The 17,773-nt window shown below is 45.6% G+C and overlaps 1 protein-coding gene across 2 annotated transcripts in view; it reads right to left on the bottom strand.

Annotated features, from left to right (window-relative positions):
• Nucleotides 1-17,773, bottom strand: part of R3HCC1 (R3H domain and coiled-coil containing 1) — a 224,895-nt gene that overhangs the window by 105,514 nt on the left and 101,608 nt on the right. For both annotated transcript variants that reach the window (XM_085633230.1, XM_085633229.1), the window contains exon 6: nucleotides 6,005-6,075. In XM_085633230.1, coding sequence (XP_085489356.1) covers nucleotides 6,005-6,075 — 71 coding nt within the window. The remainder of the gene's footprint in view (nucleotides 1-6,004; nucleotides 6,076-17,773) is intronic.

The following is a 17,773-nucleotide window of genomic DNA, read 5'->3' as shown; positions in this document are numbered from 1 at the left end:
GGATGTAGTTGAAATAGCCAACTATCTATCAGAATTGTTTGCAAGAGGTCTAGCTTATAGAACCATCAATGTTCATCGCTCTGCTATAGCTGCTGGTCATGATTTGGGTAATGGTTATTCTGTAGGTCAAAATGTACTCATTAAGAGATAGTTAAGAAGTATCAGGATTTTAAAACCACCAATTTCTAGGTACAACTCTCTAAGGGATGTTTCTAAAGTATTGAAGCTTATAGATAGTCTGGGTGCAAACGATTCACTATCTCTTAAATTACTTTCCTTCAAATTGACAACCCTTCTCTGTTTAGTCTCTTTTAGAAGAGTCTGCGATGTCAAAGCTTTAGAAATATCCAACAGAGTTTTTTCTCCGAAGGTATTGGTTTCTATTTCAACAGTAGAACCAAAAGTAACTCTCAAACAATTTGTTATCCTTATTTTCATGACTATGTAAATTTATGTGTTGTCAGATGTGTTAAAGAATATGAGGGAAAAACTTCGCTATTAAGATCTAATGTTAAACAATTACTGATTTCTTTCAGGAAACTTCACAAAGGTGTATCATCTTGAACTCTGGCAAGATGGGTTAAAGAAGTGATGAGAATGTCTGATGTAGATGTTAGTATGTTTGGCGCACACTCTGTTCGTGGTGCTTTTGCTTCTCAAGCTTTCCTGCAAGGAGGTTCTTTGAATGATATTCTTAAATGTGCTGTTTGGTCAAATGATATGGTCTTACGCAAGTTTTATTTTAGACCCGTTGAAAATGCTGCTTCATGTCTACTGAAAATGCTTTAAACTTGCAATAAGATTAGCCTCCAGTCTTGACATAAAATGTAGATTTTCCCCAACCTTGATAGTCAGAAAATCTGGATTTTATTAAAGACATGGAGGCTAATATTATTGCCCCCCTAACCAAACTCTGTTTATTTTTTCGTTGCTTGTTTGTAGGTTGTGCTCAACAATAAAAGAGAAGTTATTGAAAGTTGGATTTCCTACTATTGGATTTTGACGAGGAAGTGGATCTAACCCCTTTGGGACCTTTCTTTCATGTTTTTGTTTATCTTTCTTTAAGATAGTTTTGGAAAAAAGAAAGAAGAGTTATGTATTTTCTGACCTTTTATTGGGTTGGGATTTTTTGTTTTACAAAATTCTAAGTTCTTTAAAGTGGCTGTGGTTAGCTAAATAAAGAAGATTGCAATAATATTAGCCTCTGTGTCTTTAATAAAATCCAGATTTTCTGACCATCAAGGTTGGGGAAAATGTACATTTTCTCTTATTTTGGATTTCTAGCTGTCAATGAGCCATATATCCGATTTCCTTCATAATTATTTCTTTATCTTTTTAACTGATTGCAGGTTGTAATATTTTATAAGCAGGAAATGGCACTGCTCAATTTCTGGGACTCAATCATATAGATGGGGAAAATAAAAATACACTTTCTGCTTACAGCCTTAAATTGGGATCTTTTCAATATTGCGTCCATCACTGTACATTGACCTCAAGTAATTTTATTGACTGTATCTCAGTTGGTGTCCCTGAAGTCTGTTGTGGGCACTTTGATTCTAAAAAATATTTATAAGGCATGACTGCCATCTTTTTAACCCATTCGTACATAGTTAAGAGTACAGTTAGTGCCCACGGTATTCCGTTCCACAATGCTAAGTGACAAAAAGTTAGTTATCTCTGGTAACAATATTTCTAATGGATACATATTTTCCCCACAGATTTCTTACTGTATGAAGACATTAAATTATATTAGGCGCCTAATAGTGTGCTTAGTTAGTTCACAATATTTTTTTCAGCTCTTAGGATGCCTACATCTTCTTAGAGATTTCTTATATTATGAAGGAGTTGCAAAGCTGGACCTCCCTCAGTGGTGGAATGGAGTGGTGCTTGTTAACCAATTAAAACATGCAGAACAGCTTGGGCAAAGTACCTGTCATTACATGCCTGGGATATGAGGCAGAAGTGCTTTGCAAAAGTATGCAAAGACAAGCCACATGGATGCATGTCAGACATCAGCAACCAAGATGCGTCTGGAATGATCAGCGGAAGCAGCCATGGCATCATAGAAGGAGCACGAATGCCTTCAATTGTATCATTCTTAGCCATGGCATAGTAGATTTTGATAAAGAGCATGACTTGATATGAACCAGCGCAATTGCGTCACCACCCTGCCCCTCTTAGCTCCAGCAAAGCACACAAAGAACTTATAGTCAACCAGGTCCTGTCAAGTGCAGTCAATGTAGTACAACATCACATGCCTGGTATCTAATCTATGCAGCCCTTCTAAGTAGGATGCAGAGGAGGGAAGAACGTTTAACAGTGATAAACTGGGCCTTTTGAAATACTGAAACTACTCTGGTTAAAGAGGAGAATGTGTGAAGAAGCACCATATCCAGATAGATGACTGTAAAGGGTGGGCAAACTGAAAGGATCCTAGTTTCTCCCAACCTACGATCAGTTGCCAACAAATCTGTTTTTATAGTAGGAAGTCAAATAAAGCAACTATAGAGTGTCTGAAACAGAGATGCCATCAATAAAGTAAAATACGGTTCCAATCATACTGGGGTGCAATAAACATAGTGGAAAGGAACAGGTAAAGCAAACCTTTCAGAAAACACACCAAGAGGCAACAAATATAGAAGACTGATCAGGAAAATACAAACGCATAGGGAGAGCAATCAGGTAAACTTTGATTGCAGCAACTGTCAGGGCCTGCTGTGCAAAGACCACCTCCAGAATTCAATCAAGTAAGATGTGAATGGGTAAATGCCTTCTGACTCCAACCACTGCACAAACTGGTTTCAGGGTCTGCAAACATGGATTTAGGAGCAGGTTTCCTGGCCACAAAGGTGAAGGACTCTAGATGGCACTTTCCATCTCTATGCATACATCTGAAGCGTTCAGAGACTGGAAAAGGAGTCCTCATTGTTGCACCCACTTGCGCAGGTGAATTGCCTCCCAACATTGGCTACCGACCCCACATCGACCAGTCTTTAATATAATGGAAGGTGGTTGTGCCATCTGGAAATTACCACCTGAGATGGAAGGAAGAAAGGCATTTAAGACAAGGCAGACCACTTGTAGCTCGATCTCCTTTATATGCAGGTGCCTCACTGACATGGCCTATAGGCCCAGCTAAATCATGTTGGCCAGATGAGCAACCCAGCCTAGCTCAAGCCTGTGGGAGGCTAAAAAAGTGATCTTTCAGAATGCTCGAGGGGTCCATTCACCAGTGAGCAGAAAGTGATGCACCAACTGGAAGAGCTGTACTTCAGCAGAGACTCCCTTGTTGTTATAACCAGTGCCTCCTCAGACTCCAGAAGAAGATCTTGTGTGCCATCTCCTTTCAGGCAACAACAGAATTCACAAGCCACTGGGACTAGCAGGAGTAAGATTTGCAGGACAGGGATCCAGGCTTGGGTCAAACACATCAGAGTCATTTCACAAATATCTGCAAACCTCTGAGAAGAAGGCAAGGCTTTCATAAAAGTTGGGTTGAGCACTGCTCCAATTCAAGACAGCGGCTATCTGGAAAGTAAGACTTTGAGGGTGATGGTAAAGCTCAAGTCAAGAAAGAGAGACACCGTCCACTCGAGATGTTCCTGAACCAGCATTGAATACTCCGAATCCATCCCGCCAGCTAGTCATTAAAGCATGGAAATGAATGAACCACAATTGCTGCAGCAAAGCAACTATGACTGTTAGCACCTTTGTAAAGGTGCATGGGGCTGTCATCAGCCCAAACAAATAAGACAAGAAACTGAAAATGTTGTGACCCCCACCGTGAACCTCAAGTTATGCTTGTGGGTGAGAAGGATTGGACAATTAAAATAGACATCCAGGAGATCCAGGTAACATCTATCAATCTCCCAAACTTAAGGGCAACAAAATACGGCCTAGGGACAGAATCCACATCTGTGGACCTCAATAAATAACTACCAAAACACAGGATCCAGGCCTAAGAAATCTGATAGATTTGAACTTTAAAACAATACATGAAGCATACATCAAACAAAAACACAAATTATGAAATATTGTATGTAATTTACAAGCAAAAACTATACAAAAATCCAAATTCAATGGGAAGTTTGGCGCTTTACAAAATTAAATTATATTTCAAAAAGTCTAAGCCATACGCTAACTCTAGCGGATCACTTTGCCCTTTAAGCACGCTCTTGTTTTCTCAGTGCATACCAGTGCTTCAACTGAGTCCCCAATCATCCATACTAGATCCTGTTTGCTATACTTGCTCTGGCCCCGCAAATCAAGCTAAGCACATCAATTTAATTATAAATTCCTGCACATTTATGAGTGTTTTAAAATATTCAATTTAACATTTTGCTCTTCTATTTTTATATACTGAATTAATCTGCTAGTATTTAATTTTCGAAAAAGTCACCGCGCCCCTGCGTAGGCGTCTTGGAACCACAGAGTTAGATTACCATCTGCACATCAGCCAATAGCAGATTATCGATCCACAGGTTTTTCTATACATTACTCTAGTGGGAAGAGGCCATTGGTTGGTTTCCTTGTGTCTTCTTGAATTATTTTCAATTCACATACATTGAAAGGAAAAATGGAATTTCAGTTCTGATGGTAAGTGAAATTCTAGCAATTAAGAAAGACACGCATATTTCAAGAAGAAAAAAAATACTTCAGCGATAGAACATTGGAAGCACAGATAAAAAAATAAATAAAAAAAAAACATATTAGGACACAATCATTCTAGCCATTTTTTCCATCAGGGAAACCTGATCTATGAATTTGGTAAAAAATGATGAAGGGCGGAGCTAGTGTTATCCCTCTCACAAAGTACTGTGAAAATGGGTTAAGCCAACAACAATCATTGTATTGCAAGGGGGCGGAGGAAGGTGGGGTTGAGAAATACATTAAAGCAACTGTGTATTTTTTTTTAATATGAGAAACTGTACCTCAATGCTAAGAAAAAGAGTTCCTGGATCATGATGATATTTAGTGTTCATTAATAAAGATGTAGAATCCACAACACTCTTTAATCAATTACCATTCCATTGCTTGCAAATAGAAGGAGGGAGGTTTGTTTGGAGTTCAATGAAGATTAGCATTTAATTTACATTCTCCATCTATGGTTCTTCTGGCTTTGAAAAAAATCATAATTGTATTCCTCATAAAGCAGCAGCAGAAATAAGCAATGCAGTGATTTAAAAAAATAAAAAATAAAAGATATCTAAGCAGCCACATTGATTCTGCAAAGAGCTGCAATAAAATAAATAATTATTACTCAGATGTTTACTTGAAACATATTTGGATGCGAGATTTCCTAAAATCACAAGAAAGATGTTGTATCAGACTACTGTTGTGCCAAAATGCATTACTAAAGACTGTACGGCCACAGCTTAAACAAAATATCAGAGTATCGTGTGTGCCTTCGGCGTGGCAATAACCACCACTATTTTCATTAGGGAAGAAAGAATAAGGGGAAAGAAAGAGCCCCTCTATTGAACACTAGAGAAGCAGAAGGGGCCCTGCCATGGGACTTACTCATTCAAGAAAAGCAAACCCCTATCTTATGACAGGTTAGTCAGGAAATAACACAAACTCCACCCAATTGTCACACAGTAGTTCTTTGAGAGCGGGGGCGATCCTCCACTGCAAATCTAGATATATCTGCCTCTAGATACTCCAGGTCAGGCATGGGCATAACACCGAAGCTTCAAAACGTGGTAATTGCTGATCTAGTATCCACTGGTAAATGGGCCCTGTTCCTTGCCGTTGAGATTGGATTTCTCTAGCACCAACATAAAAACATGTCATCGTGAAGCAAATTAAGCATTTTACAGTGTCAGAAACAAACAATTTCTAAGGGAAATTCACTAATTAGAAATGTAGATATCACACAATCGTCCTGATGTCATGTTCCCAATACAATTTAAATCTAATCTGAAAGGTTAAACAGTAAGATATTGTACTGCATATACTCAAACATAACACAAGGAGTAAAATCCTTAAATCCATTTAGACTCACCCGCTTCCTCAGTAGAGAAAAGCCCAAGAGCATGCGTACTGTCCACCCACTGCAGCCTGAATTCACTCTTTCTGAAACAGGTTAAAAAAAATAAATAAAAAAAAAAAGATTATATTAAGTTGCACATTCTTTATTCTATATTGTAAATTATATAAAACACTTTTTTCAAAAATACAACTGTTCTCAAGGCTGGGATTACTTACCAATCATCTTCATATATAGGATTCTCTCTTCCTTGTGCCAGCCTTCGCCCTTACTAAATTGAATAATTTGCTACAACATCTTTCTGGCTAAGCGTCTCATTTGTGGCTGTAAACCCACAGCATAACACACCAGCATTGCTTTCTAATAGGCCGCACTTACTTAAAGGGACTATTAGCAATGGCTCTGAACCTGAATCAGTACACAAGGAGCAAACAAGAAGCAAAGAGAAAACCGTTTTAACCAAAGTCCACAGACGCTGTGTCAACTATTAATGACTGACAATGGGGGAAACAAATGTAGTATCAGTACCCAGCACTACTAATATCTGAAGAGACACCCACCCTGCTTCCTCCACAGATGCTGACAAGCACCTGGAAGACCTTCCCTTAACAGCATAGTGGAGTAAGATACCCCTCCTGCCCCCTCCTCGCCCCTGCATGGCAGTTCCAAAGTTTACAAACTGCCTCACTACCTTATTTATGCCATAGGAAGCAGATGGAGAGGAAAATAGGTTGGCTAGGAGACATCAAAGCAAAAAGCGCAAGGCCTCAACATCACTTACAGGAGATAAAAAGAGTGTTGGCAAAGCAATGTTTTCCCTAGAACACCAGAAAAAAGGGGAAGAGGTGTGATCACCGTCATGGCATTATTTAATATCTGCCATGACTCGTGGGTGCACTGTATTATGTCTTTGCACAAACATCAAGCTTGTTGCATAGCTTAAATCAAGTTCGGCAAAAGAGCAGAGCTGAGGGGCCTAAACAGTATAGGAAAGTCAATTGGAACTTAGATGTGCACTACCCATAATCAACCAAATCTTTCTGCATCTCAACATCTGCAAGTCCAGAATTTTTAACATTTATTTTCATCGTAATTCAGAAAATCCTCATCCTTTTCTCTGCTATTTCAAGGCCACACTCGTCAAGGTAATGCCCTCACAAATTAAGTCCGCCTGACATTATCATTTTACGTGGTATATCAGATTCCACAGTAGTGGATAATGTTGGTTTGTTTTCTTAACAGAAAGGTGCAGTTTTCTATTATTAATGCGGTTTTCTTGCAGTTGGTTGACTACACACATTATTGTGCTCAGTCTGCAGATTTTTACCTCAAACAGCACTTGTGCATGAAGCATATTTTGCAGATGATCGCTTCCTAGCTGTGCACGTGGGAAGGAAGATGCTCAGTTACATACCAGTATGCACTGGTAAGCTCAGCTTGCCAGGAAACATCAGGAGGAGTGTGGATTAAACAGAGTGGAAAACAACTAAACCTCTGAGTCACGGAGTTGAGGATCCATGGATTTGCATCCCCACTTGTATCTAGCCTTAGGGTGGCAGCGTGTAGCTGCTGCACACAACGGTCAATGTTCTTTCTGTCCTCCAACACCCGATGGAAGTTTGAAGGATGAAGCAGCCTCATGTGCAGCCTCCTAACATTTGCATTAGAAAGATACAACCCATTCAATAAAAACACAGTAAGGCCGAAAGGACTTTTGGGCAAGGTAAACATATGAATAGGGTACGAAGTCACTGAATCAACTTCAGGGAACGGAAACAGACAAGAAAGCCACTGACTCACGAGCAAAGGAAGGACAGAACGACCACTCTAAGTCTATATAGAACACAAAAGGTTTTAGCCAACAGAAACTTCAAGTTGTGACTGATGGGCCAGAGCGCATTTGCAGGACAACCAGCTTCCTAAAACCTGCAAATCAAAAGGTATCAGACAAGAGAATAACCCCTTTCCTCAACCATGGTACCGACCAAACCGGCTGAGGGCCAGGACAACAGAAGGGAGACGGTAGATCTTAATGTGCTTAAATATATTCTGTATTAAGTGGCATGACTATCCTCTTAAAGAAATATATTTCGAGATGGCCACGAGTGCATGTGTTGTGAAGCACTAGCAGTCACCTTGGAATAATATTTCTCATGTAAATAAGTTAATTTAAAGATGGCTTCCTTTGTGCATGCATGCATGCATTCATTATTACACACTTGCGGTCATCTGGAGGCATACAGCCATGACCAATTGCACCCCAAGACTTAGAAGCAATGGAAATCTAAACAGCATTAAAGCATTCAGTTACCAACAGCATATATATTATTTTTTTTTACAAGCAATGCACATTAGCCACGTGTGTGCCCATGAACTAAACATCCATTTGGCGCTCAAAATAATGAGACAAATAAAATCAAAAAGACATCAAATCCTTAGATGCTCTAGGTTTATATATGCAAAAAGAACTATTGATGGACAGAATGCAGAAGAATGTCATACATTCACCCCAGTACAGAGATCTGGGCCTAAATCCATCGTTTTTTTGCTCACCATGCCATTCCAGTTTGGACCAGGCCATATGCAAATCAGTCTTGACCCTGTGCCCAATGGGAACAGTCCAGCCCGAACTGCCAGGCCAGGCCCACCCTGGACAGGAACCAAGCATCCTAGGACCGGTTTCGGGGTTTCACCCCTCTTCAGCCAGGATAACTTGATTCCAGTGGCATGGAGCGCACGGGACTCACATCTGAGCATATCCGTCCCACTCGGGTGACAAATGCAAAAAGAACTATTGATGGACAGCATGCAGAACAATGTCATACATTCACCCCAGTACAGAGATCTGGGCCTAAATCCATCGTTTTTTTGCTCACCATGCCGGTCCAGGGAGGACCTGGCTTAGCAGTTCGGGCTGGACTGTTCGCATGAGGCACAGGGTCAAGACTGATTTGCATATGGTCAGGTCTAAACTGGGGTGGCATGGTGAGCAAAAGAATGATGGATTTAACCCAGATCTCTTGACTGGGGGTGAATGTTTTGATTTGTTCTGCATTCCGTCCATCAATAGTGTGTCTTTTGCTTAGGTTTATATACAACATAATAAACTACAAAAACAAAGAGTTAGTTTAGAAACCAAATAAAGTGTGACCCTTTAACGACCATAATATACTGAAAACAAACTAATTTGCAGAAAAAAATAATTAAGAGCTGTTAGGTTTGGTAAGGAGTAGTTTCTTTTCTGTAACTCCAGTTCTGTAGTAGGGGTATCTCTGTTATAGTCATAATCTAGTGAATAGTCCCGCCCATGTGCGCGGACCCCGGAGCAATACAAATAATCTCTTAAGTTGTCAAGTCATGCAGACTGCATCCACACTTAAGAGAGAATTTCAAAGACAGATAATGCAGCCTATATCCACAGGCTACACTGTCCAGTACTTCAACTAGAAAGAGTTCCACCAGCAACCACCAACAGCACTGCCTGTCCAGCTTTTTCCATAGAGAAAGAAACCTGCCTCTTCCAGCAAAAGCCTCTGGAATGATAGAGAGGAAGGAATGGACAGACAAGCCCCATAGGCTGCCATTATGTGGCTCAGAACAGGATACTGTGCCTTTAAGAAAACTTTCCAGAACTTTCCCAGTATCCCAGAATGCACAGCAGGTCCATTTTACTTTCAGTTCTTTTTGAAGGCGTAGCACGCCAGACCTGTAGCATTCCTTATATTAACATTCATCTCTCCACCGGGGAGGAGGGCGGGCGCTTATGACTATAACAGAGATACCCCTACTACAGAACTGGAGTAACAGAAAAGAAACTACTCCTTCTGTAGTAGGGGGATCTCTGTGTATAGTAATAATCTAGTGAATAGAATGGCAAGCCCATCCCCACACAAAAAAGGCGGTGGAGAAGATACAACATAATACCACTACTGTGCGAACAAATTTCGCAGCGAAGCCTGCGCATCTGCCCTGGCATCCACGTCCAGACAGTAATGCGCAGCAAAGGTATGGACCGACTTCCAAGTGGCCGCCTTGCAGATTTGTGCAATCGGAACGTTACGCAGCAAAGCAGTCGTGGCAGCTTTGCCCCTGGTGGAATGAGCCTTAGGTCTACCCCCTAAGGTCTTATTAGCCTTTTGGTAACACAACTGTATACAGGACACAATCCACCGAGAGATGGATTGTTTGGAGGTAGCAAGACCGGTCCTGACTGATCCATAAGTGATAAACAATTGGTCTGACCTACGAATATCCTTGGTCATATCAAGATAAAACTTCAACACCCTCCGAACATCCAGGGAATGGAGAGACCTTTCCGCTGGCGAAGAGGGATTCTGAAAGAACGTAGGTAAAGTTATGGCCTGGTTGACATGAAAATCAGGTATAACCTTAGGAAGAAATTTAGGGTGAGTACGCATAACAACCTTAGCAGCATGAAATACAGTGTAAGGTTCATGACAACATAATGCCTGAAGTTCACTCACCCTACGGGCCGATGTGATAGCCACTAAGAAAGCCGCCTTCCAGGACAGGTGCTGCAACGAAGCTTTGTGAATGGGTTCAAAAGGCTCCTTCATCAACCTGGACAGCACCACATTCAATTCCCAGGAAGGCGAGGGAAGTCTGACAGGAGGAAACACTTTCTTCAAGCCTTCCAACAAATCCTTGACCACAGGGATCTGAAAGAAGGAAGTCTGTGAAGGGCATTTCCTGTAAGCAGTCAAAGCAGCAAGATGAACCTTAATGGAATGGAAATTAAGGCCAGACTGCGCCAAATGTAAAAGATATGGAAGGATGACATCTTCCTTACAAGTCGTCGGGTCAAAGTTCTTGGACTCGCACCAGATACAGAATCTCTTCCACTTGTAGGCATAGGACGTTCTAGTGGAAGGCCGTTTAGACTCCTTCAGGATGTCCATACAATCTGCTGGTAGATTCAAATGGCCATGCTGCACTATCTCAGGAGCCATGCCGCCAAACTCCAGGACGAGAGGTTGGGGTGCAGCATCCGCCCCCCGAACTTCGTGAGAAGGTCCGGCCTGCACGGCAGCCGTATGTGAGGAAGGAGAGACCGATGAAGTAGGTCCGTGAACCACCACTGCCTGGGCCATTCCGGAGCAATCAGGATCATCCGCGCCCCCGACCGGGACAGCTTGATGAGCACCGCCGGAATCAGGGGAATGGGTGGAAAAGCGTACAGAAAGCTGTTCGACAAGTCGATCCATAGCGCATTCCCCAGCGTCCCCCGCTGGTAGTACCTGGATGCGAAGTCTCGGCATTTGCTGTTTTCGGCGGTGGCGAACAGATCCACGTCTGGAGTCCCCCACCTTGCGAAGACTTCTCCTAGTACTTCGTCGTTTATGACCCATTCGTGGTTTTCCTGAAGCAGTCTGCTCAGGGCGTCCGCCTGAACATTCTGCACCCCTGGCAGATGCGTGGCCGTAATCGTCAGTCCTCGGGCTAGAAGCCAGTGCCAGATCGCCTGCGCCTCCTGCGACAGAGTGCGTGATCTCGACCCCCCCTGCTTGTTGAGGTAATACATCGTGGTTGTATTGTCCGTCTGTATCAGCAGTGAGGTGGTCTGGAAGGACGGAAGGAAGGCCTTCAATGCCAGGAAGACAGCTCTGAGTTCCAGGAAATTGATGTGGTACGTCGACTCCAACGGGGATCACTTTCCTTGTATCTGCAAGTCCTCGGAATGCGCTCCCCAGCCTTGGAGAGACGCATCCGTCACTATACTCTCCAAAGGAATGTCCTTGTGGAAGGGAACCCCCTGGAGGAGGTTCTCCGCCGAACACCACCATTTCAGAGACTGAAGAGCGTGCCGAGACAGGCGTATCTTGTCGTCCCAAGAGCCTGTCCTCTAATCCCACTGGTCCTCCAGACACTCCTGCAGAGGTCTCATGTGCAGCCTTGCGTGAGGAGTGAGAAAGATACAGGAGGCCATCAAGCCCAGCAGCGAAGACACCTTCCTCACCGTCGTCGATGGAGCGGTCATGAGGTCTTGAGCCTTCCGACGGAGTGATAACCGCCTCTCCTCCGAAGGAAACACGCTTGCTGACAGCGTATCGATGGAGGCCCCCCAAGTACTGTATGCAGGAACGGACTTGGACATGTTGACGTGTAACCCCAGCTTGTTCAAAAGAGCGCACGTCCTCCGGAAGTGCTCTTGTGCTTCCGAGAAGGACGAGGCCTTGATCAACCAATCGTCCAGGTACGGGTAGACAAACACCCTGTTCCTCCGCAGGTGTGCCGCCACCACCGCCATGCACTTCGAGAAGGTCCTGGGCGCAGACTTCAGCCCGAATGGCAGTACTGTGTATTGATAGTGATTGGCGCCGACTTGGAATCGCAGGAACTTCCTGTGCTTCCGTGCAATGGGCACATGGAAGTACGCATCCTGTAGGTCTATGGCACAAAGCCAGTCTCCCCGTTGCAGCTAAGGGTAAATCTGATGCAACGATAGCATGCGAAACTTCTCTCTGAGAATCCATTTGTTTGCCTGCCGCAAATCCAGAATGGGCCTGAACTTGTTCTTGTCCTTCTTGCGGACCAGGAAGAACCGAGAGTAAAGACCTCTTCCCCTTTGAGACAGAGGTACGTCTTCCACCGCCTTTTACCTCAACAAAACGTCTGCCTCCGCCTGGAGCTCAAGCAGCTGGAACTGAGAGCTTACCGGTGGAATCGCTGGAGGAGGGCTGGTAAACCGAAGACTGTATCCATTGCAAACAATATTCAGCACCCACTTGTCCTGAGTAATTTTTCTCCACTCTGCCGGAAAAAATTGAATGCTTCCCCCCACTGGAGTGGGTAAAAGTTGCAGGGGAAGTAGCCGCTCAGGGCCGAGACCCTGCCGGGCCCTTGGTAGTAGTAGTAGCCTGCTGGCCTCCTCTACCCTTCTGACGTTTCTGGAAGGGTTTCCGGAACTGCTGTGACTGCTGCTGTCCCGAGCCCTGTCCACGCCCTCTGCCCGCAGACCCGAACCGTCTTTGGAACGGGCGCTTCTTCCTCTCGAGAAGGGCAGATTGGCCACTCTATGCTGGGCCTCCGGCTTGAGCGAAGTCAGGCGCAGCCAAGCGTGACGCCGCTGGTGGACTCCATGACAGTAGGCGTGCGCCGCCAACAAGGACACATCCGCAGCCGCACTGATCACCTGGTTCGAAACCAGCATACCCTCTCGCACCGTCTCCAGGAAGTCCTCCTTCCGGTCGCGGGGCAGCAGGTCCGCATACTGTTGGAGGGACTCCCACAGGGCCCGGTCGTAACGCCCCAACAGCGCCCCGGCACTCGCCGCCTTCATGGTGGTAGACGCCGTCCCACGCACCTTCCTACCCGCCGAGTCCAGCCAGCGCTTTCCTTGTCGGGCGGAACCGTCGAGGAAGGAGTGGCCGCATGCTGCTTCCTCGCCGCCGTCACGATGACAGAGTCCGGCTTCGGATCCATCCGTAAAAAAGCAGGTGCCGAGTCCGGGGCCCGATACTTTTTCAGGAGCCTCGAGGGGGCGGATTTCATCACCACGGGAGTGAGGAACAACTCCAACGCGGGTTCCGCCAGTCCCGGAACTAGAGGCAGTAGGAGGCGAGACAAGTGCTTTTTGTGTAGTCTCGAATTTCACGGACGTCGTGGGTGTCGGCACAGTCACCGTGATCCCCAACTTGGCCGCACCCCTCAACAGTACCTCCTGGAAGGAGACTAAATCGTCCACAGGAGACACCCTAGTCCCCGGCGAGTCCGACAGCGTCGGCGAGAAATCCCTAGCCGAGGACCGTGTGCGCGACCTGGACCTGCGCCTCCTATGGCGTCGCCCTGACGTCGACGACGACCGACCACGGCTCCGCGATCTTCTCCTCCTTTCGGAGCGGGAGCGCGACCTCCTCGGCTTTGGCCTGTCCACCGGCCTCGACGGGCCCGGCGACCTTGGGCGTCGCGGCCTCGGAGTCCCCTGCGGTGGAGTCGGATACCTGGGCAGGGAGACCGACCGTGGCGGCACCGCAGGCGGCCCCAACAGTGTGCGAGGCGGGATAGAGCGAGGCGGGGGGGGGGGGTGGAGGCGGAGACGCCGGCGGCGGTGGTGGTAGCGGTGGTGGCGGTGGTGGAGGAGGAGGCGGTGGTGGCGGAGGAGGTGAAGGTGGAGGCCTCCGCGGAGGCGTATACACCACGGAGTACACCGATCCCGTGTCCTACTCCTGACGTCAGGGCTCCCCCTGCGCCGTCTGGATGACGTACGTGACGTTGCGCGCCTCCGTGACGTCGATCTCCTCCGTGACGTCGATCTTCTCCGTGACGTCGATCTTCTCGACGGCTTCAACGGCGACCGCCGCCTCTTCGCCGACGGCGACCGGCAATCTCCCCTGAACGGCGAGCGCAGACGCCGTGCCGGACCTCGACGCCGAAGACTTGACGGCGACAGTGTCGTCGCCGACGATGCCGTCGATGGCGGCCTGTTCAGCTCCCTCGACGTCGATCGTCGACGCCGCTTCTCCCCAGAGCCCTGGGGAGACGGCGAACAGACCGTAGTCATCCCCCTCGACGCCGCCGATGCCCTCGACGTCGACGGAGAATGGGGACGCTTGCTGGTCTTCCTGCCCCTGGGGAGCCCCCCAGAGGCCTCAGCATGGGCAGAATCAGCCCCTCCTGACCCACCTGGTGCCTTCAGCCTTCTGTCCTCCAGGACCTGGAGCCTGATCTTCATCCTCTCTCTCAGGGTCCTGGCTGAAAAAGAGCGGCAGATCTCACACTCCTCCGGCACGTGGGACTGGGGAAGGCAGATGATGCACACCCTGTGTGGGTCTGACTTGGCCTTCTTCCTTTCACAATCAGGACACTTGTCAAAAAAGCCAGGCATGTTGACACCACCAGAGGAAAGGACTTTACTAATACTAACTCACTTGTAAAAGTGAACAATCCACAAAAAAACCCTTGAAAAGGGAGAGCTCAATGCTCCAGCGTCCGGCTAGCAGGAGCCGGAAAAAAGAACTGAAAGTAAAAGGGACCTGCTGTGCATTCTGGGATACTGGGAAAGTTCTGGAAAGTTTTCTTAAAGGCACAGTATCCTGTTCTGAGCCACATAATGGCAGCCTATGGGGCTTGTCTATCCATTCCTTCCTCTCTATCATTCCAGAGGCTTTTGCTGGAAGAGGCAGGTTTCTTTCTCTATGGAAAAAGCTGGACAGGCAGTGCTGTTGGTGGTTGCTGGTGGAACTCTTTCTAGTTGAAGTACTGGACAGTGTAGCCTGTGGATATAGGCTGCATTATCTGTCTTTGAAATTCTCTCTTAAGTGTGGATGCAGGTCTGCATGACTTGACAACTTAAGAGATTATTGTATTGCTCCGCGGTCCGCGCACATGGGCGGGACTATTCACTAGATTATGACTATACACAGAGATCCCCTACTACAGAACTGACTTTTCACCCTCGCCATTTCTTAGACACCAATCGTGCCCTGGGCTCCTAAAACACTGAATCAACTGTGCCTGAAAACAAGAGAGACTTGTCTCCGGGGCAACGTGGATGGAAAGAAAGCACACCGCACAGGCAGTGTGCTTGCTGCTAAATGCACAAGAATCCGGCTTTGAAAAAACTCCGCACAACACTGTTTTGTTTTAGCAAGGAAAGTCAGAGAAAAGCAAAAACTCTCTCAGGCACTGCACAGCAAGGTCCTGATGTCAGCAGTGGAAGGAAGCAAATCACCCGATCAAAATTCAGTGACACTAGCACAATGTTGGCTGAATCTACTGTGGAACTGCTGAATGTTCATGGTCCTGCTGGGTATGACAATGTGGGAATGGTGGACTGAACTGATTTATATATTGTGCATCCGATGGCGGTGGAGCGAGCTTCTAGCTATTGCTCTTCACGATATTGTATGGAGGTGCATGATCGCTTTTATGACCGACTTTAGAGACTTTGCTTTCGTATTGAAAATAATAAACCGAATAAAAAAAAAAATGTATATATTCAGTGCGGGAGACACTCAGAAACACAAATAAAATCCACCGATTGGGACCATGAAACAGACAGTCAAGAAAGCCATCAAATCATGAGCAAGGGGCGGGCACAAGGTTGGCCCCAAGTCCATATCGACCTGAACCGGTCTGTTTGAGAGATGCAATAAAAACAACATTTTCCTCTGTTATCAGATTTCTATTAAATATTTGCCCTTTGTTCTTCCTTCCCCGTCCTTGAAAAATAAGGCACCTCTTGGCCGCTTTTGTAAGTACTATCAATGTTTATCAGGTACATACTTTGCAATAGCAGGAAAACGTCATCCAACAAACTGAAAAGGGAGGAAATAAAAGGTTGATTCCTTCAAGCAGACACATCAAGTAAAGCACAGACATCAGAATGTGCTTGTGGGAGACAGACTCCATGCACGGGTTCACCAATACAAGTTACCTGGGCACTCAGAAATCATACACAGCAACAGTGACATCAGTAAAATAAGCTTCAATCGCACTTGAAATAGAATAGGTACAGCATGGAACGCAGAATAGCTTTTATTCACACACAAATAAAGTGCAGCATGTTTAAGACAAAGCAAGTGTCGTTTATGAACAGGCAGTGCTGAGATCCCTCAGACAAAGACCAGGAAGTGTGCCATTGTGGAGGAGCGTCGCCCCACAGCCTGGCTCAAGAGACAGCAAAGGTAAAATCAAACTATATAATTGCATAGTTTTATTTTGCATTTGCCGGCTCATAGTCAGCGCTGCTGGGAGGGGAGGGGCAGAGACATGGGAGGGGGGAGGAGGAGTGCTACGTGCACTCCACTCCCTAAGTGCTCATGTGTGTTTGGCCGGCTGTCTCAAGCCAACCAAAACACACATGTACACTTAGGTTTTTTCCCTAGCCCAGCTGCACTGAACCCCCAGACTCCATGGTCTGAGCAGGGCGTTTTTCCTGCCTGCTCAAGCCAATCCCTGCGCTGGGATTGGACAGAGAGTCGGTCCCAGGGGTTGCTGGGACCAAGCAGGAAGAGGAAAGGTGGCGCAGCGAGACGGCCAAAGGTACGTTTTAAAAAAATATATATATTGTATTTCTATGCAAACAGCTTAGAGTGCCCAGTAAATATCAGGTAGTGATGATAATGGCAAGATAACTCTTGTGGGTAATGAATTTGCGGCAGAGATCTGTGATTTCTCTAATCACAGTTTTGACTCAAAGTAGCATAGAGGGTTAATGTCTCTTGCAAAGCAAATCCTGTAACAAGCAGAAACCAGAAGTTTACTTTATGTAGACATGTAAAAGGCCTACTGCTTTTGACACAGATATTTTTGTTACTTGAGGTTCATAAATTTCAATCATTTTAATATAACAAAGTGAGTTATGAATTGCCATCAAGGCGCTGCATCCAAACTGCAAGGCATTAGTTTAGAACCTTATTGGTTTTTATCAATCTGTTATTATAAGCTGCTACAAAGTTTTTTTTGGGGTAGTAATAAATTAGCACAGACAACCCCAAGAATTGCGCTACGTTTTAAATCTAGACTTCGTGTTTTACCCGGCCATGCACTCTAAACATATAATCAATACCATTAAAGACGAAGTGTGCCTCGTAAACCTTGGAACTTAAATGTCTTATGTGACAACCTATGATTTACACACTTGTCGGATTTAGTGTTAATGTAGAATGTGGGTGTATGATGTAAATGTGTGCATTCTTTATCGATCTGGAGATTAAGTATGGCCTGCTGTACTTCAGGTTTAAATCCTGACACCCTTAACCATGTGTGTCTGCGTAATAGGATGCTGGTGTTAATACCCCTAGCCGCGGTGTCGGCTGCATC

Source organism: Triturus cristatus, chromosome 11, assembly GCF_964204655.1.
Source record: "Triturus cristatus chromosome 11, aTriCri1.1, whole genome shotgun sequence".
Classification (NCBI taxonomy): Eukaryota; Metazoa; Chordata; class Amphibia; order Caudata; family Salamandridae; genus Triturus; species Triturus cristatus.
This window is presented reverse-complemented; position numbering and strand designations above follow the sequence as displayed.